Source organism: Macaca mulatta, chromosome 10 (genome assembly GCF_049350105.2).
Source record: "Macaca mulatta isolate MMU2019108-1 chromosome 10, T2T-MMU8v2.0, whole genome shotgun sequence".
Classification (NCBI taxonomy): Eukaryota; Metazoa; Chordata; class Mammalia; order Primates; family Cercopithecidae; genus Macaca; species Macaca mulatta.
The window spans coordinates 33,459,533-33,485,001 of NC_133415.1; the positions used below are offsets into that span (position 1 = coordinate 33,459,533).

At 45.9% G+C, this 25,469-nt stretch overlaps 1 protein-coding gene and 1 long non-coding RNA gene across 10 annotated transcripts in view; one reads left to right on the forward strand and one right to left on the reverse strand.

The window, feature by feature from the left end:
- LOC144331994 (uncharacterized) overlaps positions 1-6,833 on the reverse strand; it is a 29,012-nt gene extending 22,179 nt beyond the window's left edge. The window contains exon 1 of the long non-coding RNA XR_013399652.1: positions 4,347-6,833. This is a non-coding gene — a long non-coding RNA (uncharacterized LOC144331994). The remainder of the gene's footprint in view (positions 1-4,346) is intronic.
- CLTCL1 (clathrin heavy chain like 1) overlaps positions 1-25,469 on the forward strand; it is a 115,678-nt gene that overhangs the window by 45,684 nt on the left and 44,525 nt on the right. For 6 of the 9 annotated variants that reach the window (XR_013399580.1, XR_013399579.1, XM_077950785.1 and 3 more), the window contains exons 4-14: positions 3,887-4,048; positions 7,375-7,488; positions 11,242-11,415; positions 13,510-13,707; positions 14,593-14,793; positions 14,888-15,040; positions 15,601-15,723; positions 18,248-18,385; positions 21,997-22,161; positions 22,744-22,924; positions 24,219-24,382. Coding sequence is in view for 6 of the 9 variants with exons in the window: in XM_077950785.1 (XP_077806911.1) it covers positions 3,887-4,048; positions 7,375-7,488; positions 11,242-11,415; positions 13,510-13,707; positions 14,593-14,793; positions 14,888-15,040; positions 15,601-15,723; positions 18,248-18,385; positions 21,997-22,161; positions 22,744-22,924; positions 24,219-24,382 (1,773 nt within the window). In the remaining 3 variants the exon portion in view is untranslated. The remainder of the gene's footprint in view (positions 1-3,886; positions 4,049-7,374; positions 7,489-11,241; positions 11,416-13,509; positions 13,708-14,592; positions 14,794-14,887; positions 15,041-15,600; positions 15,724-18,247; positions 18,386-21,996; positions 22,162-22,743; positions 22,925-24,218; positions 24,383-25,469) is intronic. The other 3 variants (XR_013399581.1, XM_077950786.1, XM_028827990.2) reach the window with 2 other exon arrangements.

The window sequence follows — 25,469 nt, forward strand, 5'->3', positions numbered from 1 at the left end:
TAAAAAATGGGCAAAGGACTTGCTTGACATCATTAGCCATTAGGAAAAACAATCCACCCTCGAAACCACAATAAAGTACTACTTTACACCTACTTGGGTGGTTATAATTTTTACAAAGTAGAAAATAAGTGTTGGCCCTGAAGTCAGGAGTTCAAGACCAGCCTGACCAACATGGAGAAACCCCATCTCTACTAAAAATACAAAATTAGCCAAGTGTGGTGGTGCATGCCTGTAATCCCAGCTACTCAGGAAGGCTGAGGCAGAGTTGCTTGAACCCAGGGGGCAGAGATTGCGGTGAGCCGAGATCACGCCATTGCACTCCAGCCTGGGCAACAAGGGCGAAACTCCGTCTCAAAAAAAGAAAAGAAAAGAAGTGTTGGCAATGATGTGGAGAAATTGGAACCCTCCTACATTAGTGGTAGGAATATAAAATTGTTCAGATGCTGTGGAAAGCAGTTTGGCGGTTCCTCAAAAAGTTAAACGTAAGGCCGGGTGCAGTGGCTCACGCCTGTAATCCCAGCACTTTGGGAGGCCAAGGCGGGTGGATCACGAGGTCAGGAGATCGAGACCATCCTAGCTAACACAGTGGAAACCCTGTCTCTACAAAAAATTAGCCGGGCGAGGTGGCGGGCACCTGTAGTCCCAGCTACTCGGGAGGCTGAGGCAGGAGAATGGTGTGAACCTGGGAGGTAGAGCTTGCAGTGAGCCGAGATTGCGCTACTGCACTCCAGCCTTTGCAACAGAGCGAGACTCTCTTAGGTAGGTATCTACCTAAGAGAAATGAAAATGTATCCACACGAAAACTTTTACACAGATATTCATAATAGCATTTTTTATAATAACCAAAAGGTAGAAACAGCCCAAATGTTCACCAGCAAATGAGTGGATAAACAAGTTGTGGTGTATCCATACAGTGGGATATTATTTAACCCTAAAAATGAAGTACTGATACATGCTACACATAGGTAAACCTCAAAAACCTTACTAAATGAAAGAAGAGAGGCACAAAAGGCCTCATATTTTATTATTCCATTTATATGAAATATTTAGAATCAGTAAATCTATGGAGCTAGAAAGCAGGATTGGTGGCTGCTAGGGGACTTGGGTCAGAGGACTGGGGACTGACCATTTAATGGGCACAGGAATTTTTTTTGGGTGATGAAAATGTTTTGAAACTATGCTAAGGTTTTGGTTCTACAACATTGTGAATGTCCTAAATGCCATTCAATCATATACTTTAAAATGGTTCATTTTATGTTTTGTGAATGTCACCTCAACATAAAAAGGGGAGGGGAAGCCAGGTGCGGTGGCTCATGCCTGTAATCCCAGCACTTTGGGAGGCCAAGGCAGATGGATCACGAGGTCAAGAGTTTGACAACAGCCTGGCCAACATAGTGAAACCCCCTCTCTACTAAAAATACAAAAATTAGCCGGGCATGCTAGTGCATGCCCGTAATCCCAGTTACCCAGGAGGCTGAGGCAGGAGAATCGCTTGAACCCGGGAGGTGGAGGTTGTGGTGAGCTGAGGTCATACCACTGCACTCTATCCTGGGTGAGACAGCGAGACTCTGTTTCAAAAAAAAAAAATAAAAGGAGTGGGAAAGGGGAATATGGGGCCATAGTTTGCCAACCCTGTCTAAGCATTTACAAATGCAAATGCCTGTTTCTGTTTGAAACAACTTCTGTTCCTGTCACCTGGTTAGCTCTTACTCCAGCTTAGGTGTCACTTTGGGAATCCTCCCTGACTTACTGATCTTGGTGAGCTGACAAGGCATCTTGTTCTCTCCCATGTCGTAGCAATCAGCACTCTGTATTGCAATTGCTTGTGTACTTGCCAGAAACTCTCACCATCTGTCCTTGAGAGAAGGACCTGCGTCATATTTTACTTATCCCTAGCCCCTAGCATTGTGCCTGGCACAGTGAATGCATTTGCTCATTGAATCCTTGCCTGCTTACAGTCCTTAACATGCCTTTTTGACACACTTAATACCCAAATTTGACACACTTAACACTCAGCAGCCCCATGAGGTGGGAGGGTAAGCCTAGCAGGTGCCTAAGACTTAGAAGCAGGCCATCGGCCCAAGGCCACAGACGTAGCCTCAGGTCTGGTCTCTCACCTTCACCTCGGCTGTTCTGTCTTCTCTGCCTCTTTGTCTTGGCTTCAGTTTAGGCTTCGTTTAGGTATCTGTACCTGTGGGACTCAAATGTGCTGTCATCATGTTGCTGGAAGTCTTCCCAATCTCTTGGGGAGGGTTTTGTCCTGTCTTTGGATTCTCATTTTTACCTTTTCATGCTCATTTTTCTGTTAAAACACAGACCACTTATCTGCTGGTTACTCCCTTATTTCTCCCTATAAGTATTTCTCCCTATACTTATCTGCTGGTTACTCCCTATTTCTCCCTATTACAGGCTTTGGTACCACTAATCTATTTTCTGTCTCTATAAATTTTCCTATTCTGGATATTTCATAGGTGGAATCAGACAATATGTGGCCTTTCATGCCTGACTTCTTTCCTCAGCATGTTTTCAAGGTTCATGCATGTTGTAGAATGTGTCAATACTTTGCTGAATAACTTTAACAGAAATCTGTGCGATAGAAAATATTTTTAAAGACAAAGTTGAAGCCTTTGTTATCCCATTTTAAGGAGTTGTGAGTGAGTGGGGAATAGGCTGAGGATTTTATTCATGAACTACATGTGAGCTCACTCAGCAGAGACAATTGAAAGTTTAATTACAGGAGCTTGAACTGGGACCCTTTTGTATTCCATTCACTTAGCTTTTTGAGCATTTGACATTGGATATAAATGTACTGAAATTCTTTAGTAGAAAATATAAATTCTGGCCGGGCGTGGTGGCTCACGCCTGTAATCCCAGCACTTTGGGAGGCCGAGGCAGGCGGATCACGAGGTCAGGAGATCGAGACCATCCTGGCTAACATGGTGAAACCCCATCTCTACTAAAAATACAAAAAATTAACTAGGCGTAGTGGCGGGCGCCTGTAGTCCCAGCTACTTGGAAGGCTGAGGCAGGAGAATGGCATGAACCTGGGAGGCGGAGCTTGCAGTGAGCCGAGATCATGCCACTGCACTCCAGCCTGGGTGACAGAGCAAGACTCTGTCTCAAAAAAAAAAAAAAAGAGAAAATATAAATTCTAAGTTTTATAAAAGATATTAGTGTTACTGGTTTGGGGGTTTTGGTTTTTTTAGAGACAGCGTCTTGCTCTGCCATCCAGGCTGCAGTGCAGTGCTATAGTCATAGCTCACTGCAACCTCGAACTTCTTGGCTTAAGCAATCCCCCTGCCTTGGCCTCCTGAGTAGCTAAGACAACAGGCGTGTGCCACCATGACCAGCTAATTTTCTTATTTTTTTTGTAGAGATGGCGTCTTGCTGTATTGCCCAGACTAGTCTTGAACTCTTGGCCTCAAGTGATTCTACCAAGGTGCTAGGATTGCAGGTGTGAGCCACTGTGCTGGCCTTATTAGTTTTTATTAAATACAATTTTTGCTACTTAGAAATTTCAGAAAACACAATTTTCAAAATTACCTGTGATTGCATCCCCCTGATTTAACTACTATTAATGCTTTGGAGTTTTTCCTCCAAAGTGCACGAGTTAGTTTCCATGAAAAAATGCTTTCACGCTTATTATATTTAACAAATTAGGATCATCCATCTTACTTTTTTGTGGTCTTATTTTTTTCCATAATGTTTGCCATCTTTCCACGTCAAATTCAGAGTGATATCATGCCTTTAATAGCTAATGCATTTAATTTTTATTAGAGGAAGTATACCTCTAATGTATGAGACTTTCATTTTAGAAATATATTTTAAGAATTATTTCTTTATATTCCTCCCTTTTCTCTCCCTTTCATTGTATATCTTTTCTTAGCAAAACCGTGTGGTTGGGGCAATGCAGCTCTACTCTGTGGATAGGAAGGTTTCACAACCCATAGAAGGCCATGCCGCTGCTTTTGCAGAGCTCAAGATGGAGGGGAATGCCAAGCCTGCCACCCTTTTCTGCTTTGCTGTACGTAATCCCACAGGAGGCAAGGTAAGATCCACTGTATTGTCTTCTCCCTGAGAAAAGTGTCATGAGCTGGTGTTAGGGGTATGCGTGTGTGTGGCTGGGCATGGCCTGCAGATGTCTGTGTGAGAAAAAGTTCGTGGTGGTGAGAACTGTGCACCGCGATGTACATGATTAAGTGGCCCCATTCCCCTAAAAAATGCTCTTAGGCCGGGCGCAGTGACTCACGCCTGTAATCCCAACACTTTAGGAGGCCGAGGTGGGTGGATCACGAGGTCAGGAGTTCAAAATCAGCCTGGCCAACATGGTGAAACCCTGTCTCTACTAAAAATACAAAAATTACCCGGGCGTGGTGGCGCATTCCTGTAAACCCAGCTACTCGGGAGGCTGAGGCAGGAGAATTGCTTGAACTGAGTCCTGCAAGACAGAGGTTGCAGTGAGCCAAGATCGCACCACTGCACTCCTGCCTGGGCTACACAGCGAGACTCCGTATCCAAAAAAAAAAAAAAATCTTTCCACACAGACTAGACTGAAATGCACTATAAAGGTAAGTGAGGTGGCCGGGTGTGGTAGCTCACACCTGTAATCCTAGCAGTTTGGGAGGCTGAGGTGGGCGGATTGCCTGAGCTCAGGAGTTCTACACCAGCCTGGGCAACACGGCAAAACCCCATCTCTATTAAAATACAAAAAATTAGCCGGGCGTAGCCACGTGCACCTGTAGTCCCAGCTACTCGGGAGGCTGAGACAGGAGAATTGCTTGAACCTGGGAGGCAGAGGTTGCACTGAGCTGAGATAGCACCACTGCACTCCAGCCTGGGTGACAGAGCGACACTCCATACCCCCCCCCAAAAAAAAAGATAAGTGAGGCACAGTTTCTGCTCTTGGGGAGATGACTGTGAAATCCCCAGTGTGGTTCCATCCTTGCCATCAGCATGGTTCTGCCCAGGTGGTTGGTGGGAACCTCAGGGAGGCTCCAGAGAGATGAGACTGTGCCCAGGAGCCAGTTGGGTTTTATCAGGCTCAGGGACATGGCCAGCGGCTGCTCAGCAGGGCTGCCATGGGCAGAGGTGAGGAAACAGAAGAACTTGTGATGTCAGGGAGACCTTGGGTTCCACCAGTGTGGTCTCAGCCACTTGGAGAGCTGCTTCAAGACAGTCGTCTTGTGAAAAACACTTCCTGAAACCATAATTTTGGGTTGTTCGTTAGCCCTGAAATATTCCCCAAGGCAGAGGAGATCTCAATTAGAATGTGGCTTTACAAACTTCGTCATCTGAAATACACTTTGAATACTTTGGCCTCCTGTTGAGTAACATACTTCGTGCCCTCCTCATTTGGCAGCCAGAAGGAAAAGGAGTCAAGTCGAATGTTAGCCTTGTTGCTGATGAAGGACACTGACTTTAGTTATGTGGCTCCAAGAGCTTGCTCCCATATTCCCTTAGAGTGAGGCACACCTCTCCTTCACAGATGCAGCAGGGCAGCAACAGGCTTCCCTCTCAGGAGCAGAGCCCGCCTCACGGAGTGCCATGTGGAGAAGAGCACTTTCCACAGATGGCAGCCCCAAGAAGAGAAAGGGCTGGGGGTTCTCTCTACACCCCACTCTCTGGTGGGCATGCCCCTCCAGCTGAGCTAGAGTTGTACCAGGAGGTCTTCTGTGACCCAGAGAACCTGGGAAACGTGGTTTCCTGACAGTACCTGTCCTGGAGCAGCCCTGTCTTGTGGCAGACTTGGTCCTCCCCGCTGCAGGGTGTGTGTGGAGTCCTGGGAGGGCCCCCGCCCCGCCTGTGCCCTGGCATGCACCTTCCTTTCAGGACTCACCTGTCCTTTTGGGACTGGCCAGCTGTCTCCACATGTGGGTCGGAGCTTGCCTGGACACAGTTCTTTTCTGCCGACCTCCTCCTGCTGCCGCCCTGAGAGCCTGGTGTCCTTTCTGTACCTCTGCTTCTGCTGGCAGTGTCGCCCTTCTCAGCTCCCAAGCAAGAACCCACAGCTGTCAAGCCCCATTCCATTCACTTGTCACTATCTGACCTTTAACAAGTCTTACATCTGACTTACCCTTTTGTGGTACACTAAGCCCTTCTCACCTCACATTTGGGTTACAGAATAGCCATTTATTAGGTCCTCAGACCTGCTTCACGCTTTCTTACCAATAGGCCTAGCCAGATAATTTTCCTAAACTACCTTTTGTCTGCCTTAAAGCTCCCAGTGCAAGACTTCTATTCCCCCATGTCTGCACCCACAGGAGCGCTCACATGCTTGCCGCTCAGCTCCCCCACTAGCCCTGCTCTCAGTGCTGCTCCCCTCGTTATCTGAGCCCTTTTGGTGTTTCCCTCCTCTCTCTGCCTGGCCAAACCCAGACTGCAAACCCAGACTGCCCCTGATAGACACTGTCATCTGTGTCCTCTAAGCCCAGCCTCCTGCCCTTGTTTCATGTCTCTTACCCTCCATTTTGGATTTTTTTGTGGACTTGTGTTAGTTATAATATTTTTTCTTTAGATGAAAGTTGTGGGGGTTGGGCGTGGTGGCTCATGCCTGTAATCCCAGCATTTTGGGAGGCTGAGTGGGGGCGGATTACCTGAGGTCGGGAGTTTGAGACCAGCCTGGCCAACATAGAAGAAACCTCATCTCTACTAAAAATACAAAAATTAGCCGGGTATGGTGGCATGCATGTGTAATCTCAGCTACTTGGGAGGCTGAGGCACAAGAATCGCTTGAACCTGGGAGGCAGAGGTTTCAATGAGCTGAGATCGCGGCACTGTACTCCAGCCTGAGTGACAGAGTGAGACTCCATCTCAAAAAAAAAAAAAAAAAGAAAGTTATAGGGAAGGCACTGGCATAGATCAGGAATTTGGAGCTGTTCTCCTAAAGGTAGGGATGGGCTCCCTCATCAGATTCTTACCCCCGCCCAGCACAACCTTGAAAACCTCAGACCTGTGCCATGGTGAGGGTGTCTGGTGAGTTTGGCCTCCAGTGATGAGATCTTGCACTAACAGGCTTGTGTGAGTCTGGGCCATACCCAGGAGGGCAGCAGAGAGCAGAGCTGGAAGTTCTGACTGGAGCCTTTTGTTTCATCGGCATCCAGGCCCAGGGAGGGGAAGTGACTGCCACCGTGCTGGAACTGAGGCTCCTAGGCTGCCTGGCATTGGCCCTTTGTGCTGTGCTTGGTGGTGGGCAGCAGGTTATTGGATAATCACAGGCACTCTTGACAAGGGAGTTGTTCTGCTTTGGTTGAATGTGACTTTTAGTGTTAATCATCCAGTGTGTGGAGCTGAGGCTCCACTTGCCTCTGTGCCTTGGCTAGCACTTGTCCACCACCACACGCGGTCCCCTCGATTGACCTAAAATCTCTCTTCTAGTTGCACATCATTGAAGTTGGACAGCCTGCAGCGGGAAACCAACCTTTTGTAAAGAAAGCAGTAGATGTGTTTTTCCCTCCAGAGGCACAGACTGATTTTCCAGTGGCTATGCAGGTATGAATGTGCTGCTCTCTAAACATCTTCGTGTCCTAAAATCTACTCTAGCACCTCCCAAGATACAGGAGGCTGCCATTTTTAGTCTACTTCTGCTGTCTCCTGCCACTGTGATACCATTTAGAGGCCTAAGGCTTTGGTGTGTGAGCTGGGAAAGCCCTGTTTGTAGAAAGGAATGTCCTGCATGAGGGTGAGTTAGGGCAGCAGGAAGACTTTGCCAAGTCACACACTGAAGTCCGCAGCCCTTTCCCTTATTATAAGACATTAGATGTTCACTGTGGTATGAGAATATTTAAAGAATAAAATACCTGGGCCGGGCACGGTGGCTCAAGCCTGTAATCCCAGCACTTTGGGAGGCCGAGACGGGCGGATCACGAGGTCAGGAGATCGAGACCATCCTGGCTAACACGGCGAAACCCCGTCTCTACTAAAAAATACAAAATACTAGCCGGGCAAGGTGGTGGGCGCCTGTAGTCCCAGCTACTCGGGAGGCTGAGGCAGGAGAATGGTGTAAACCCGGGAGGCGGAGCTTGCAGTGAGCTGAGGTCCGGCCACTGCACTCCAGCCTGGGCGACAGAGCGAGACTCCGTCTCAAAAAAAAAAAAAAAAAGAATAAAATACCTAATGTAGGTGACAGGTTGATGGGTGCAGTAAACCACCAGGGCACGTGTATACCTATGTAACAAAACTGCACGTTCTGCACATGTAACCCAGAACTTAAAGTATAATAATAATAAAAAAAGAATAAAACGCTTATTTCCTTTACAATTGGCCGCCACTGGGGGGCCTAGAGCTCCCGGGGACAGTCCTTTGAGCTTTCACTCAGAATGACCCAGTGTTTGACATGCAGCTTCTAATGAAACTAGGCAGTCCCGAGCCCCTGGTAGTAGAATCGTTCGCCTTTACATCAAGAAGATTGGGAAAACACCTGAACCTGCATGTGGCCTGTGTCCAGCCAGACTTCGAGGAGTTGGTGCTGTGAGACCTGAAGTGAAGGTTCTCTAAAACTGAAACCCATGTCAGCAGGGCCTGTGGTGGTTCCATGTGTGCTGAGTGCTCGTGACAGGACCAAGTGTGCTTTCCTTATTGAGGAGCAGAATATTGTTGTGGAAGTGTCGAAGGCACAGTCAGAAAGCTAAATAAAAAATGAAGCTTTTTTGAGTAATAAAAATTGAAAGATTTTTTAAAAAAGAAAACATTCCTCTGTAAGTGAACCAGTTGGATGTAAAATACATAAAAAATCTTGGCCGGACACAGTGGCTCACACCTGTAATCTTAGCACTTTGGGAGGCCGAGGTGGGCAGATTGCCTGAGCTCAGGAGTTCGACACCAGCCTGGGCAACATGGTGAAACTCTGTCCCTACTAAAATACAAAAAACTAGCTGGGCATGGCAGTGTACGCCTGTAATCCCAGCTACTTGGGAGGCTGAGGCAGGAGAACTTCTAGAACCCGGGAGGCAGAGATTGCAGTGAGGCAAGATCACACCACTGCATGCCACTGCACTCCAGCGTGGAGCGAGACTTCATCTCCAAAAAAATAAATAAATAAAAATAAAAAATCTTACAACTTGTTTTATTAAAAATTTAGATCTATACCTTTTCTGAACAAAATTGGCATCACATTATATATGTAAGATTATATAATCTATTCTTTTTACTCTTTTGTTTTCATAAAATATATGTTATCGATACATTTCTAATAGTATCAATAAATGTAACAGCAGAATTATATATCACCTGAAATCCTAGCACTGGTGATAATTTGGCTACCCCTTTGGAAGTAACTTCACACGCATACATTTATGCAGATTTATACAGATGGACTCTTATGAAAATGGCTCTGCACTAGCCTTGCTGCTGTATAAACTCCTCTAGCTGTGTTGTAGATCATCCTGTGCCAATAACATAATGTATGTATTTTATTGTCTGTGTCATCTGTTCTGTGGATGTGCCACAACTCATTTAAACATCTCCTGTTGATTGGTATTTACATTTACAAGAAATACTCTAAGGAACATTGTGCTCTGTACATCTTTGTGTGTTAGTCTAAAAGTCCGAGGATAAACTCCTAGAAATTAAACTGTTGAGTCAGGGGCACATTCCCATCACAGACTCTTCTGACCATGCTGACCAGTTCACATTCCTGCTGATGCTGCCCTTGGTAGCTGGACAGCATCCCATGTTGTGATGTCTTTCCCTTGGTTACCATCAAGGTAGAATTGATGTATCAGCCACTCATATGTATCTGGTTAATTGCCTTTTCCTAATCTTTGCATTTTTTTTTCCATCAGGATCTTTTTTTAAAAAATAGAGATGGGGTCTTGCTGTGTTGCCTAGGCCAGTCTTGAACTCCTGGCCTCTAGAGATCTTCCTGCCTCAGCCTCCCAAGTAGCTGGGGTTACAGGCATGTGCCACTATGCCCAACTCCAGGATTTTTACCTTATTTGTAAGAGCTTTTTGTACTCATAGAATACTGTGTGTCTGATGTGTTTTGAATGTTTTTCCCAGTCATAATTTGTGATACGTGCCACCTTATGGAAGTGTTGCATTTTTGTGTGGCAATGGTATCATGTTTTGAGACTAATTCTGCACCTCAACATGGACACAACATTTACCTATATTTTCTTTCGTTCCTCTCCTAATTGTGTTTGTTTTTTATTTAAAATCTTTGACCCATCTGGAATTTACTTTGATCTAAAGAGTAAGATGGAAATTCAGTTCTTTACTCTTACCTCCATCTCCAGATAGCTAGCTGACTATATTAATAATATATGTTACATATTGGTTAAAGTGCCTATTTTCCACTAATACGTTACCTACTAATTATTTATTATTTTAGAGTTGGAGTCTTGCTACATTGCTCAGGTTAGACTCAAAAACTCCTGGGCTCAAGTGATCTTCCTGCCTTGGCTTCCCAAGTAGCTGTGACTATAGTTATTAGCCACCACACACTCATTCTTAATAAATTCTCATGTATGATCCATTCTCTTTCAGGGCTCTCAATTAAGTTCGTTTCTCTCTCTCTCTCTTCCAATGGTAAAATCATGCTACAAAAATTACTGTATGTTTAATATATATGTTTAATAATCTGGTTGGGCAAATGCATCTGTTTTTTTTTTCCTCGAGCCCCTTCAGGTTTTCTTGTGTGTTAAATGTTTTTCTGTAAAAGTTAATAGCATTTGGCAAAACTCAAAGGTTAATAAGTGGTGGTGGAAGGCATGCTGGAACATCAACCTGGCGTTTGAGGTCTTTGTCCAGAACTTTCCCCTTATGAACTCACAGCTTGCTTAAATGGGTTTGATAAACTGTGAAAGGATCGCCCTACCTGAAAGATAAATGGAGTAGCCTGAGTTCATTGGACCTGTATTTGAGAGTGGTTGGACAAAATACTGGCTTTAAAACTAATTCTCAATCAAGTACAACTTATAATCCATGTCTCATGGAAGCATTGCTCCCACCAGTAATCTCTTGGCCTGAGAGACTGAAAAATCCTTGTAATAACTGGGTGTGGCAGCTGACACTTGTAGTCCCAGCTACATTGGAGGCTAAGATGGGAGGATGACCTGAGCCCAGAGGTCGGAAGTTGCAGTGAGCTATGGTGGCACCACTACACTCCAGCCTTGGTGACAGAGCAAGACACTATCTCAAAAAACAAACAAACAAAAAGAATCCTCTTTATCATTTGTGAGCTCTTTTTACCCACATGGCTTCTCTTCCTTACTTCGCAACCTCTTGCTGTCTGTCTTCTTATAGATTGGAGCTAAACATGGTGTTATTTACTTGATCACAAAGTATGGCTATCTTCATCTGTACGACCTAGAGTCTGGCGTGTGCATCTACATGAACCGTATTAGTGCTGACACAATATTTGTCACTGCTCCACACAAACCGACCTCTGGAATTATTGGTGTCAACAAAAAGGGACAGGTGTGTAACTCTGACATTTCGTTTTCCACCTTTTCCATTCATTAGGGACTGGTGTTTAAACTTTCCCCCTTCTCTAGGAAAGCGGCTGGGTGTAGCTATTATTAGTTGCTGTTATTAAACTTAAACCCATGTCTCCTTCTCCTTCATATTGGCACTTCCTCTCTTCAGACAGCACCATTCCTTACACAGGATTGATTCCAGGAGGAGAGCAGCTCCTTCCTGCATATGGAACAGCAGTTCTCATGCACATCATCTTCATACCATGCACACCCTAATTGGGGAGGGTTGAAAAAGCAGATACTATGGTATTTAAGTTACTTTTCCCAACCATAGTTGAAAAAGATAGTTAAAAGAAGAAACTCTTGGCTGGGCACAGTAGTTTATACCTGTAATCCCAACTGCATGGGAGGTCAAGGCAGGAGGATGGCTTGAGCCCAGGAGTTTGAGGCTGCAGTGAGCTATGATCACACCATTGCACTCCAGCCTGGGTGACAGAGTGAGAGCCTGTCTCAGGGGGAAAAAAAAAATCAGGAATAGTGGCTGATGCCTATAATCCCAGCACATTGGGAGGCTGAGGCAGGAGGATTGCTTGAGGCTAGGAGTTTGAATCCAGCCTGGGCGACAGAGCGAGACCCTATCTCAAATATATATATTTGTAGAGATAGGGTCTCGCTCTGTCGCCCAGGCTGGAGTGCAGTGGAGTGATCTTGGCTCACTGCAAGCTCCGCCTCCCGGATTCACGCTATTCTCCTGCCTCAGCCTCCCAAATAGCTGGGACTACAGAAAAATATTTTTTAAAAAAGAGAGAAAAGAAACTCTGTGCTTTAAAAATAAAAACTTTAAGAAGAAAAATTGTCAGTTCCTTCCACATAGGCCATTTTGCTATAGTGCAGAACGCATCACTGGGGTGCTTATCTGTGTGACTTTAACAATTACATAGACTCCTGTGCTGTTCTGTTTTGTTACCATTCGGCTTTCGGCTGCTTTGCATCCTTTCACTATGAGGGCCACCATCACAGGTGTGCTCAACAGTCGCCTGAGAATGTGGCTACCCTCCAGCATCGGGAGGGAACATGGCCGAGGGATGGTACAGGGGAACATGGCCGAGGGATGGTAGAGGGAACATGGCAGAGGGATGGTAGAGGGGACATGACAGAGGGATGGTAGAGGGAACATGACAGAGGGATGGTAGAGGGAACATGACAGAGGGATGGTGGAGGGAACATGACAGAGGGATGGTGGAGGGAACATGACAGAGGGATGGTGGAGGGAACATGACAGAGGGATGGTAGAGGGAACATGACAGAGGGATGGTAGAGGGAACATGACAGAGGGATGGTAGAGGGGAACATGACAGAGGGATGGTAGAGGGGACATGACAGAGGGATGGTGGAGGGGACATGACAGAGGGATGGTAGAGGGAACATGACAGAGGGATGGTAGAGGGGACATGACAGAGGGATGGTAGAGGGGAACATGACAGAGGGATGGTAGAGGGGAACATGACAGAGGGATGGTAGAGGGGACATGACAGAGGGATGGTGGAGGGAACATGGCCGAGGGATGGTAGAGGGAACATGACAGAGGGATGGTAGAGGGGACATGACAGAGGGATGGTAGAGGGAACATGACAGAGGGATGGTAGAGGGGACATGACAGAGGGATGGTAGAGGGAACATGACAGAGGGATGGTAGAGGGGACAGGACAGAGGGATGGTAGAGGGAACATGACAGAGGGATGGTAGAGGGAACATGACAGAGGGATGGTAGAGGGGACAGGACAGAGGGATGGTAGAGGGAACATGACAGAGGGATGGTAGAGGGAACATGACAGAGGGATGGTAGAGGGAACATGACAGAGGGATGGTAGAGGGGAACATGACAGAGGGATGGTAGAGGGAACATGACAGAGGGATGGTAGAGGGGAACATGACAGAGGGATGGTAGAAGGAACATGGCCGAGGGATGGTAGAGGGAACATGGCCGAGGGATGGTAGAGGGAACATGGCCGAGGGATGGTAGAGGGGAACATGGCTGAGGGATGGTAGAGCACTCTTCTAGGCCGGGCCGCTCTCACTTGTCGGGTCCTTACAGGTGCTGTCAGTTTGTGTTGAGGAAGATAATATTGTGAATTATGCAACCAACGTGCTTCAGAATCCAGACCTTAGTCTGCGTTTGGCCATTCGTAGTAACCTGGCTGGGGCAGAGAAGTTGTTTGCGAGAAAATTCAGTACCCTCTTTGCACAGGGCAGCTATGCTGAAGCCGCCAAAGTTGCAGCATCTGCACCAAAGGTGATAAACCTTGAATACTGTTCAAGTGTTCTGAGTGTTAAGAACCAACCTTGAGAGGAAAATAAGTCATAAAAGCATTTCACTACTGGTATTGCAGTCTATTCGTGTTATGTTAGGAGTTTTTAGTTTAAAATTTTTGCACCAATGGCTTAACAGTAAGGGAAGTAAACAAAAAGCACACTCTTGCTGCATCAGCACTTCTTCCTGTCTCCCACTTTGTGTGCATACATACCTCTCATCCAATGGCTTGGGTACAGTTTCACATTTTCGCAACTCAGAATTTTCCACTCTTGCTGCCTGGTTGTCAAATATGCAACTGTACAATACACCAAGTGGTTGATCCCTGTTTTATTTAGCAATAGTCCTGCTCTGGACTTCCTCCACTCTTTCAGAATATAGCATTTCTGCATAAGGCTTTTTCTTTAGTTTATTTCATTTGGATAAATTGTTCAGAGACTGGATCTGCTCCTGAGTAGATAAAGACTTTCAAGTTGCTGGTCCTTGAAAGAATTTTTCTTGTCTTTCAAGGGGTGGTTATGAACAAACCATTTCTAGCCTTCATCTGTGAATGTGAGTATTTTGAATTAGAATATAATGATAGCAGAACTTCACTACTACAAGACTGATTGAGAGGCTGAATTCTCACTGCAGCATGCTGGGGGAGAAGTAAGGCCCTAAGTGTGAAGCCACCTGGAGGACCTAGATCCCCCATATTTATGGTTCTTATTGAAGATAGAAGCGGTTGCCTTAGTAGAGGACATTTTGTCCATGACAGAGCAGTGTGGAATTTCCACTGGCAGATTTTTGTTTTTACATAGAAGCAAGTTGAGTGAAGGGATCCCCCGTGATTACAACACAATGACCTATTTTTCCATTTATTACTAGGGAATCCTGCGTACCAGAGAGACGGTCCAGAAATTCCAGAGTATACCCGCTCAGCCTGGCCAGGCTTCTCCATTGCTGCAGTACTTTGGAATCCTGCTCGACCAGGGTCAGCTCAATAAACTTGAATCCCTAGAACTTTGCCATCTGGTTCTTCAGCAGGGGCGTAAGCAACTCCTAGAGAAGTGGCTGAAAGAAGATAAGGTAGAAACACTTGTGAGATGGTAGCCCCCCGCACAGCTTGGTCCAGGCTCCCTGCCCACCTCCTAACTTTGCCTTGTCCCTTGGCGTACCACAGCTGGAGTGCTCAGAGGAGCTCGGAGACTTGGTCAAAACCACTGACCCCATGCTCGCTCTGAGTGTGTACCTTCGGGCAAACGTGCCAAGCAAAGTGATCCAGTGTTTTGCAGAAACAGGCCAATTCCAGAAAATTGTGCTCTATGCCAAAAAGGTAACGTGTGTTGAACCATCTGCATCCCACTCAACATGTGGTTGAGTGGTTGCTGATTTAAAGTTTATAAAATACCCTTCTTTATAAGTCCTCTGGTGTGAGAGTTGGCAGTGTTGCTATTAGGATCTTTATTGATATTGATCATATTGCATTTTCTTCAGTTTTTTATTTTCCTTAGTTTTCCAGTCCTTCCATCTTCTTTTTATTTGGGAGCTTTATCTTGTTTTTTCTCTCCCTCTCTTCCTTCTGTATGTTAATTTGATATTTTGGCAGACTTCCAGATCTTGTCCCTGTGTGCTCACTGGCAGGCTGTGTTTGCACACAGATCAGGGAACTTATTTGTGGTCTGGGCTGTTTGTATAGTTAATTGTGCCTTCCATGGACATGAAATCAATTTATTTAATTGGATATTGTGTTTGGCAGAAGGTGGTACCTACAAATGATAATGTTGCTGCTCATTTCTTTGTTAACATGAGTTTAAAACAAAGGATAGATAACTTCCTTTTCTAATGCCCAGGGTTTTTCATTGATTTTCCTGATTGGTGCTCCCTTGCTTCTAGGTTGGGTACACCCCAGACTGGATCTTTCTGCTGAGGGGTGTAATGAAGATCAGTCCAGAACAGGGCCTGCAGTTTTCTCAAATGCTAGTGCAGGACGAGGAGCCACTGGCTGACATTAACCAGGTGAGCATAGGCAGTTTTGGACAACTTTTTGTGGCTTTTTAGAGCCATCTAGAAGATTCCTTTATTCATTTCCTGTTAACTTGTCTCAATGCTTTTCTTCATCTGCTATTAATCTTCCAGTTTTAAAAAATCTAGTGTACTTGGGGAGTTTGTCTTCTAGTCTTTACTATGTGAGTACTCATTGCTTCTTTTGTTTTGAAGTACTTTAGAGAATGTTTGCGTGGGTTTGTGTCTTTGGGTGGTGATGGTGTAGGGTGTGAGGATGTCATTTAGGATCCAGCCCTCCATCCCTCTCCCCACCCCAGTTACCACATCATTGTCTCTCCCTGACCATTGGCCTGAGCACCAGGAGCTAGTGCTGTTGCATCCCCGAAATGTTCATCCTGTGGGTGTCTGACTGACCTGGATCTACGTGAGCATCAGCCTGTTTTTTAGTGTAACCTACTTAGAATTTAGATGTAAACACATGACAAGTCACTTTCAGTCAATTGGTACAAGGAGCTCTGATGATATATAGATGTGTAACAAAGCTTGAAGCAAGGCATCAGGGCCAACAACTGTTTAGAAATAATAAGTGCAGTTATATGTGTTTATATGTCTGGGAATTTGCAGATATTTTGGAGAACATGAATAAGAGATTTGAGACAAATTTACTTAGCTTTCAATAGGAAAGAAATTTCCAGTTCACATCTTGTTTCTAGTTCATATTTTAAAGTTGTTTAAAATATAAACTTCTCATACTTTATGAGAACTTCTACAATTACTAAGTTCTTTTTTATTTTCCTGTAAAGCTGTCCTTCAAAAACAATTACTAAATTTATTCCTATATTTCACATCTTAGTGAGGCATATTAATTATTTAAATTAACATCAATTTAACTTTAATAATTGTCTAAGTAAATGTTTGCATTTTCCCAGTTGTGCCCCAATAATATAATGATATATATGGGTTAAATATCAAGTATCAGCTGCTTTGTTAGTCAAGATTCTGCAGAGACAGAATCAGTAGCGTAGCTCTAGCTATATGAGAGGGAGCCTGGGCAACATAATGAGACCCCATCTCTACCAAAAAATTTTTAAAACTTAGCCAGGCGTGGTGGTGCACACCTGTGGTCCCAGCTACTCAGGAGGCCGAGATGGGAGGATCGCTTGAGCCTTGAAGGTTGAGGCTGCAGTGAGTGGTGACCTTGTCACTGCTTTAGCCTAGGCAATAGAGTGAGACCCCATCTCAGATATATGAGGGAGAATTGGCTCATGATTATGGAGGCTGAGAAGTCCTGTGATAGACTGTCTGCAAGCTAGAGGAGACGTTGGATTCCGGTAGCGTGGCTCAATCTAAGTTTGAAAGTCTCAGAACCAGGGAGGCCGATGGCGTAACTCTCAGTCTGAGGCCAATGGCCTGAGAACCCTGGGGGGCCTTTGGGGTAAGTCCTGGAGTCCAAAGGCTGGGAAGCCTGGAGTTCTGATGTCCAGAGGTAGGAGGAGGAGAAAGTCCCAGCTCCAGGAGAAAGAGAGAAGAAATCTGTTCTTTCCTTTTTTGTGCCCCCAGCTGATTGGATGGTGCTCCCTGACATTGAGAGTGGATCATTCCTACTTGGTCCCCCAACTCACATGCCAGTCTTCTCTGGGAACGCCCTCACAAACACACCCAGAAGGAATGCTTTACCTGCTCTCTATGTGTTCCTTAATCCAGTCAAACTGACACCTAAAGCTAAGCATCACAGCTGCCTCTAGGATGTGATTAAGTAATGTATGATTACTGCTTGGATCACTTGAGAGGATTCTGGGGGTTCATATGTTATAAAAGTCACTCCCTTTCATATACTTCGGTAAAATACCTCACTGATAGGTGTGATGTAGGTGATATGATTTCACAAGATTATCAATAAATTAATGGCCATAAATTACGTGAATTGTGTTGTTGTTGTTGTTGAGATGAGGTCTCTGTGTTACCCAGAATAGTCTTAACTCCTGGGCTCAAGGAATACATGCATCCACCTCAGCCTCCTGAGTAGCTGGGACTCTAGGCACACGCCACCACACCTGGCTCTATGTGAATTGTGATGACATAAGAAAATGCAAAGGGGCCAGGAGCAGTGGCTCACGCCTGTAGTCCCAGCACTTTGGGAGGCCAAGGCGGGCGGATCACCTGTCAGGAGTTCGACACCAGCCTGACCAACACGGTGAAACCCTGTCTCTACTAAAAATACAAAAATTAGCTGGGTGTAGTGACAGGTGCCTGTAATCTCAACCACTTGGGAAGCTGAGGCAGGAGAATCGCTTGAACCCAGGAGGTGGAGGACGGAGGTTGGAGTGAGCTGAGATTGTGCCTTCGCACTCCAACCTGGGTGACAGAGTGAGACTCCATCTCAAAAACAAAACAAAACAAAAAACAAAGGAAGGAACTAATTGTTGAATTTCTAAATGAGATAATGAGATAATATTTCAGGAACTATTTCAATACGAAAATGAAACACTATGAATGAAAACACACTGAGTGAAAATGTGGCTTGGATATGTTTCAGATTGTGGACATTTTCATGGAAAACAGTTTAATTCAGCAGTGTACTTCCTTCTTATTGGATGCCTTGAAGAATAATCGCCCAGCTGAGGGACTCCTCCAGACATGGCTGTTGGAGATGAACCTTGTTCATGCACCCCAGGTCAGTGACATTGTAGGCTAACACCGAGAGGCAGAGCACCTGTGGCACCCCTCTGTGGGTTTGCAGACTTGAGCACAGTGGCTTTGGACTGGACTGGGCTTGTGCCAGATGTTTATCTTGTACTTCTCAGTGAACATTCTCCATGACTCCCCTTAAAAGAATTTTCCAGAAATCATGGTATAGGACTTTCATGGAAACAGTTATAATTGGGGCATCATATTTTTCTTTCTTCTTTTTTTCATTGTGGTAAAATATACATAACCAAATTTACCATTTTAACAACTTTTAAGTGTCTGATACAGTGGCATTAAGAACATTCACAATACTGTGCAACCATTACCACTATATGGTTCCAGAACTTTTTATTATCCCAGAGTAACTATGTAACTGTTAAGCAGTGACTCCTCATTTCCCAGCCCCTGACAACTGCCATTCTAATCTGTCTCTATTAATTTGCCTTTTCAAGATATTTCATATACATGGAACCACAAAATGTTTGTCCTTTTACCTGGCTTTTTTCACTTAGCGTATTATTTTCAAGGTTCATCCACGTTGTAGCATATGTTAGAAACACCTCCATTTTAAAAACTGAGTAATTGTCCACCATGTGTATATATGACTTGTGTTTATCCATTCATCCATTGATGAACATTTGGGTTGCTTCTACCTTTAGGCTATTGTGAATAATGCTGCTGTTCACATGGGTGTACAAAGATTTCTTTGAGACCCTGCTTTAACTCTTTTGGGCATATACCTAGAAGTGGATTTGCTGGATCATATTGTATTCTATGCTTACCTTTTTGATGAGCCACCATACTGTATTCCAGGAGGCTGCACCATTTTATATTCTTCCCAGCAATGCTCAGCAGTTCCAACTTCTGTATATCCTTGCCAACACATTTTCCCTGTCTAAAATAATAATAGTAATCATCTTAATGGGTGTGCAGTGGTATTGTGGTGAGGCATCATTTGTTGGCCTGAAACTTGTGGGAGGAAGGTATAATCAAATCACATGTCTGTGCTATTTTGGGTTAAATTTAGATATATATACAAGAAAGGGATTTAGAGGAGTTTGTATCAAGCTGTTCACGGTACTAAGTGGATAAGATTGTACAAGTTCACTTTGTTCTTTACTTCTCTCTTCTTTTTTGTTTTTTCTTTAATAATCACTTATTGTTTTTATAATTATAAAACAACATATTAAGTATATTGTTCTGTTACCTCAATTTATTCAAATCCACAGGTTAGCTGCTAAGAAGTGGGTCATATTCCAACTATAGGAAATTAAAGTGCTGTTAATTTGCTGCTTGGGGTCTATTGGACTCTCATGACTTTGTGAGTGTATGTAATAGTTTTTGGTGAATGAGATTTGAAACACACCAAGCGCCACTCAGAAACCTGGCAGACACCCAAAGGAATGCCCAGACCTTAAGGGGTGCAGGACAAGCAAGTAGTTGGGTGAGGTGCCAGCAGGCTCTGGCTTAGTGCCCCAGGATGCTGGCAGTCTTCTCTGGGCAGTGGGACTGCATGATGGTTTCTAAGTTCTCTAAAATACACTGTTGCTATGATGAGAAAATGTTTAAAAACAAGAAGTAAAGATAAACCTGAAGGAAACAAAGGATAGGAGACTCAGGTAAGTGCTAGGTGTTCTAAAGCCCTACTCTTAGTACTTGGTTTGGATCATCAACTCTATGGGGAACCAGAAGTGTGCATCACTCTGAAGTCGTCTGGTGTGTGACAGGGGCTGTGGTCACTCAGTTTGGCCATACCTGGTTGGTGATGCAGATCCTTGAAGGAATAAGAAAGAGTGTGCTGGGTGGCAGGGAAGGCACCCAGGAGCGTAGCTAGTCAAGACCAGCATTAGATACTGAGCGAGCACTCATTCAGCCATGCTGCAAGGCTACTGTGTTGACCTATCCAGTCTTAGTCCAAAAATTACTTACTTAAAGAGAATATTTAGTGGCTGGGTGCAGTGGCTTGCGCTGTAACCCCAGCATTTTTGAAGGCCAAGGTGAACAGAGCCCAGGAGTTTGAGACCAGCATGGACAACATGGCCAAACCCCATCTCTACAAAAAAATATAAAAATTAGTCGGGTGGGCCGGGCGCGGTGGCTCACGCCTGTAATCCCTGCACTTTGGGAGGCCGAGGCGGGCGGATCACGAGGTCAGGAGATCGAGACCATCCTGGCTAACACGGTGAAACCCGTCTCTACTAAAAAAAAAAATACAAAAAAAAAAAAAAAATTAGCCGGGCGCGGTGGCGGGCGCCTGTAGTCCCAGCTACTTGGGAGGCTGAGGCAGGAGAATGGTGCGAACCCGGGAGGCGGAGCTTGCAGTGAGCCGAGATGGTGCCACTGCACTCCAGCCCGGGCAACAGAGTGAAGACTCCGCCTCAAAAAAAAAAAAAAAAAAAAAATTAGTCGGGTGGGCCAGGCATGGTGGCTCACACCTGTAATCCAAGCACTTTGGGAGGCCAAGGCGGGAGGATCACGTGGTCAAGAGATTGAGGCCAGCCTGGCCAGCATGGTGAAACCCTGTCTTTACTAAAAATACAAAAATTAGCTGAGCATGATGGCGCATGCCTGCAGTCCCAGCTACTTGGGAGGCTGAGGCAGGAGAATGGGGTGAACCCAGGAGGTAGAGGTTGCAGTGAGCTGGGTGGGATCGTGCCACTGCACTCCAGCCTGGCAACAGAGTGAGACTCCATCTCAAAAAAAAAAAAAAAGAAAAAAAACCCAAGTAGCCAGCTGTGGCGGCATGCGCCTGTAATCCCAGCTGCTTGGGAGGCCGAAGTGGAGGATTGCTTGAGCCTGGGAGGTCAAGGCTGCAGTGAGCCGAGATTGCACCACTGCACTCCATTCAGCCTGGGCAACAGAGTGAGACCCTGTCTCAAAAAAATATATATATATATATTTTATGCCTCATAAAAATTGTTTTCAGAAGTGTTCATTGTTTTTTAAATGCAATCCCCAATTCGTAAGTCTGTATTGAGCCTAGTAGAGCAGTCTAGTAAGCACAAATCGGATTTGTTATGTTCAGGTCTCCTTCTGGCCATTGCTAGTCTAAGGCTTGAGCTCATTCAAGGAGAATCGGTAGACTTGAGCCCTCACGTTGATCTTGCCATAGAAACCCTATAAGAATGTGATTGCTGGCTGGGCGCGGTGGCTCACGGCTATAATCTCAGCACTTTAGGAGGCCAAGGTGGGCAGATCGTTTGAGGTCCAGAGTTCAAAAAAAAGAAAAAAAAAGAAAGAAAAAACAAGAATGTGATTGCTTAAAAGCTGCAACAGCGACTTGGACTCATCCCAGTAATAGGGCTTTATGGAGCCTCAGCGTTTCTCACATGCCCAACTCTGTGGCCACATGGGGTGGGCCCAGCTCTACAATATGGGAGGATGGAGCCTTGTGCAAAGGGCCTAAGATGACTTGAAGGACAGCTGGGGATTTTGGGACCCACAAGCACTGCTGCCACCACAGAGTTGTGGGTGTGGACAGGGGCTTGTGAGTTCGGGTTGCCAGGCTTTACCCTACCCTGGGGCAAGGCTGAGCAGCTGGTCTTAAAAAGTTATTGCCATTGATCAGGCTTTCCCACCAAACTCCCTGTTTCATAGGTTGCAGATGCCATCCTTGGAAATAAGATGTTTACTCATTACGACCGGGCCCACATCGCCCAGCTCTGTGAAAAGGCAGGCCTCCTGCAGCAAGCGCTGGAGCACTACACCGACCTCTATGACATCAAGAGGGCTGTGGTCCACACTCACCTCCTCAATCCCGAGGTATTATGTGCCACTGGGGCACTCCTATTATGGCTGTTGTCTATGCCATTAATGTCACATGCTCCCCAATGTTCACCTGTTGATGATTGTGGAACCATGGCCTGAGCCTGTCACTGCCCTAACCTACCATACTTTACTACCAAAAGCACTTCTGGTTCAGCACACGCACAATGTTTATCTGCTCAGCAGCATGTCTGGGCCCTGTAGTACCTTTCTTTCTGATGTCCACCTTTGACTTAGTCTAATAGCAGGAATACTGGTCACCTTTTAACACTGACAACCTAACAGGGCTGTCTGAAACCATTAGCAAAGCTGAACTAGCTATTGTGTTCCAACTTATGGAATAAGTTTTAGCATCGTCTGTGGAATATTGCAGGTGAACTGTTTAGATCAGTGTCTTTTCCCAGCTTTACTCCTTGCTCCTACTTTTTCCCATGATGGATAGTTGCTTTTCAATCCCTTTATGTGGAAATTCTCTATTTTTGACACTCAGGGGAACAGGAGAACGACCTAGTTATTTTCCAAGTGTTAGCAATCTTTGTAGTGGTGCATTGTTGTGGACAGACTCTTCCTTGTTCCCAGTGGCTTGTCAATTTCTTCGGCTCCTTGTCGGTGGAGGATTCTGTGGAGTGTCTGCGTGCCATGCTGTCTGCTAACATCAGACAGAACCTTCAGCTGTGTGTGCAGGTGGCCTCTAAGTACCATGAGCAGCTGGGCACGCAGGCCCTGGTGGAACTCTTTGAATCCTTCAAGAGCTATGAAGGTAAACCGTGCAGCCTTTCGCCGACCCCACCACGTGACTACACCTCCTTTCTCAGGTGTTGCAGTCCACCTGCCCGACTTAAAACGACCTTCCTGCAAAGCCAGGCAGGATGCAGCACTCGCTGCCTTGGGTGCTCAGTCAGTGGCAGAATGCGACTGCCATCTCATGTGCACCCTCAGCTTCAGTGTCCTTTTTGGTATTTCCAAAGGAAGAAATCAGGTTGGTTTGTGATGGAGTGGAGAAACTTATGGAGCCCGGTGTGTCTGTGCAGCACAGTCTGGCAAGAATTCATCTAAAAGCCTGTGTCGTGGGTACCATGAAAGGGCCTGATGTCTGGTCTTCACAGCCCCAGGAGGGAGGCTCTTTGGGCCTCTCCTAAGTGAAAGCCCACGATAGAGGGTGCATTGCTTTGTAGTATCTGCTAACCCAGTTGATAGCAGGGGCTGGCGAGGCAACTTGGTTGTCTTCCTTTCCCCTTTTTGGACATCACCCCAAAAGAGTGTTCTAGGGCAATGGGGGTGGGAGTAGCTTTGTTAGGGACTGGTGGGGGCTGTCTGGCCCACCCAGGATAGAGACTAAGCATTTGTCTAGGCATCAAGCCACTGCCATGTGTCCGGTGAGGTTGGGGCATCGGTGGAGGGTAGGACAGGACCCTGCCCTCAGGGATCTGGCCTTCTCTTCAGAAGACAACACTGTAGGAAAGACCATGGCAGACGATTGAGTGGAGCTGGGCTGGGAAAGAGCAGTAGAGTAGGTTGGTGGGGAACCATCGGCCTAGGGGCTGCCCATTCCCTTCCTAGCATCAGAGTCTCACAGTTACAGTGAAAGACCTCGACAGACGGGGGCCTTCTCGGATGTGCCTATCTTGTCGTTACTGTCCAGAGTTGCAGGCCTCCTCCTGGAGGCCGTGGCTTATTTCTCTCTCCCTTGGCATCAGTCCCACAGCCCTCTCAGATTACCTCAGTGGGAATTACTCTTGACGACGACTATCTAGGTATACCTGGGCCCCCAAAAGGAATTTCACAAGTACCAAATATCTAGTATTTTACATCAAAACATGCCAGGTATGCCTGCCAAATTTGATGGAAATCTGACTAGCTATTTTTGTGAGCTGCCAAAACAGACCGATGGCATATTGATTATGAGTTCTGAGTGGGCTGTGGGTCCACTGGAGAGTGGAGCAGGGTGGGTCCCTGGAGAGTGGAACAGGGTCATCGAGGGAAGGTGGACAGCAGCTACGGAGGAGACCAGGTGGGTGTTGCAAGGACAAAAATGAAACAGTCTCTCTTCATAGGCCTCTTCTACTTCCTGGGCTCAATCGTGAACTTCAGCCAAGACCCAGACGTGCATCTGAAATACATTCAGGCTGCCTGTAAGACAGGGCAGATCAAGGAGGTGGAGAGGATATGCCGAGAGAGCAGCTGCTACAACCCAGAGCGTGTGAAGAACTTCCTGAAGGTGTGTTCCAGCACTGCCTCCTTGTGTTCCACAGCTGAATTGCTGATGGCAGGTGGGGCAGACCATCTGCAGGACGTCCCAGGAGGCAGGAAGCTGGATCTGTCTCGCCAGGGACCCCTTAGTCCCAGGGACAGAGCTCCGCCTTATGGCTTAAAGTTCTAGAGGAACCCTTCTATCGTTTTAAGAACGTGGAACACAGCTTGAGGCTGTGCTCTAAGTATCTGGCACGTGAGTGGAGGGAGTTAGTTTATTGCTGCATTGTAACTCATCAACATCCCATTAGTGCCATTGTCAATTAAGCAGGCAAAGCTGCAGAAACAAGTAGACCACTCAGCACTAGTGTCATAAAGAACAGGAAGCCTGCTTCCTTATGTGGCAGTCCTGGGTGGGCTGGAGGTCAGTGGGGTGGCTTTCCTTCCCGCTGTCCTTCAAGGACCAGGCTCATGGCTGCTTTGCGGTGTTCAGCACCTCACCTGGATGTCGTCTTCCCAGTCAGCTAGAAGACGGGAAGAGCACAGAGGAACCAGCATGGGTGGTTTTTATGGGCGAGGCCTGCAAGTGGCAGATGAGACTTGGATTAACGTCCCCTTGGAGGGAATGAGGTCATGTGGCCACACTTAAAACTTCAAGGGAAACCAGGAAATGTGATCTAGGTATGGGACCACACAAGGGGGAGGCATGATTGTGGTGACCTGTGGCTGCCCTACCCAAGTGCCATCATCATCTGGGAATGGTGCCCAGGTGTGTTTCCATGGCCTGCGGCTGCATGTCTGAAAAGGCAGCCTTTACTGCAGGTGTGCTGTTCTTGAGAATGGCCTGGTTTCTGTTGGGTTTGCACGTAATAAGCTGCTTGTCTTAAAAGATATTTTTGTCCAAATTTGGAATGTTAATGCCACATTTAACGGTCTTTAACCAAATACTATTATCTTTCACTTATTTCCAAAGCAAACACCATACCACAAAACGACAGCCTATCTAGAGCAGTCTCATTCTGAGTCTCCTACATGTCACTCTGCTGCAGAGACAGTGCTGTCCCATATGGGCAATGAGTCCGAGGTCTGGCTGTCTGGTTTCTCCACTCCCTGAC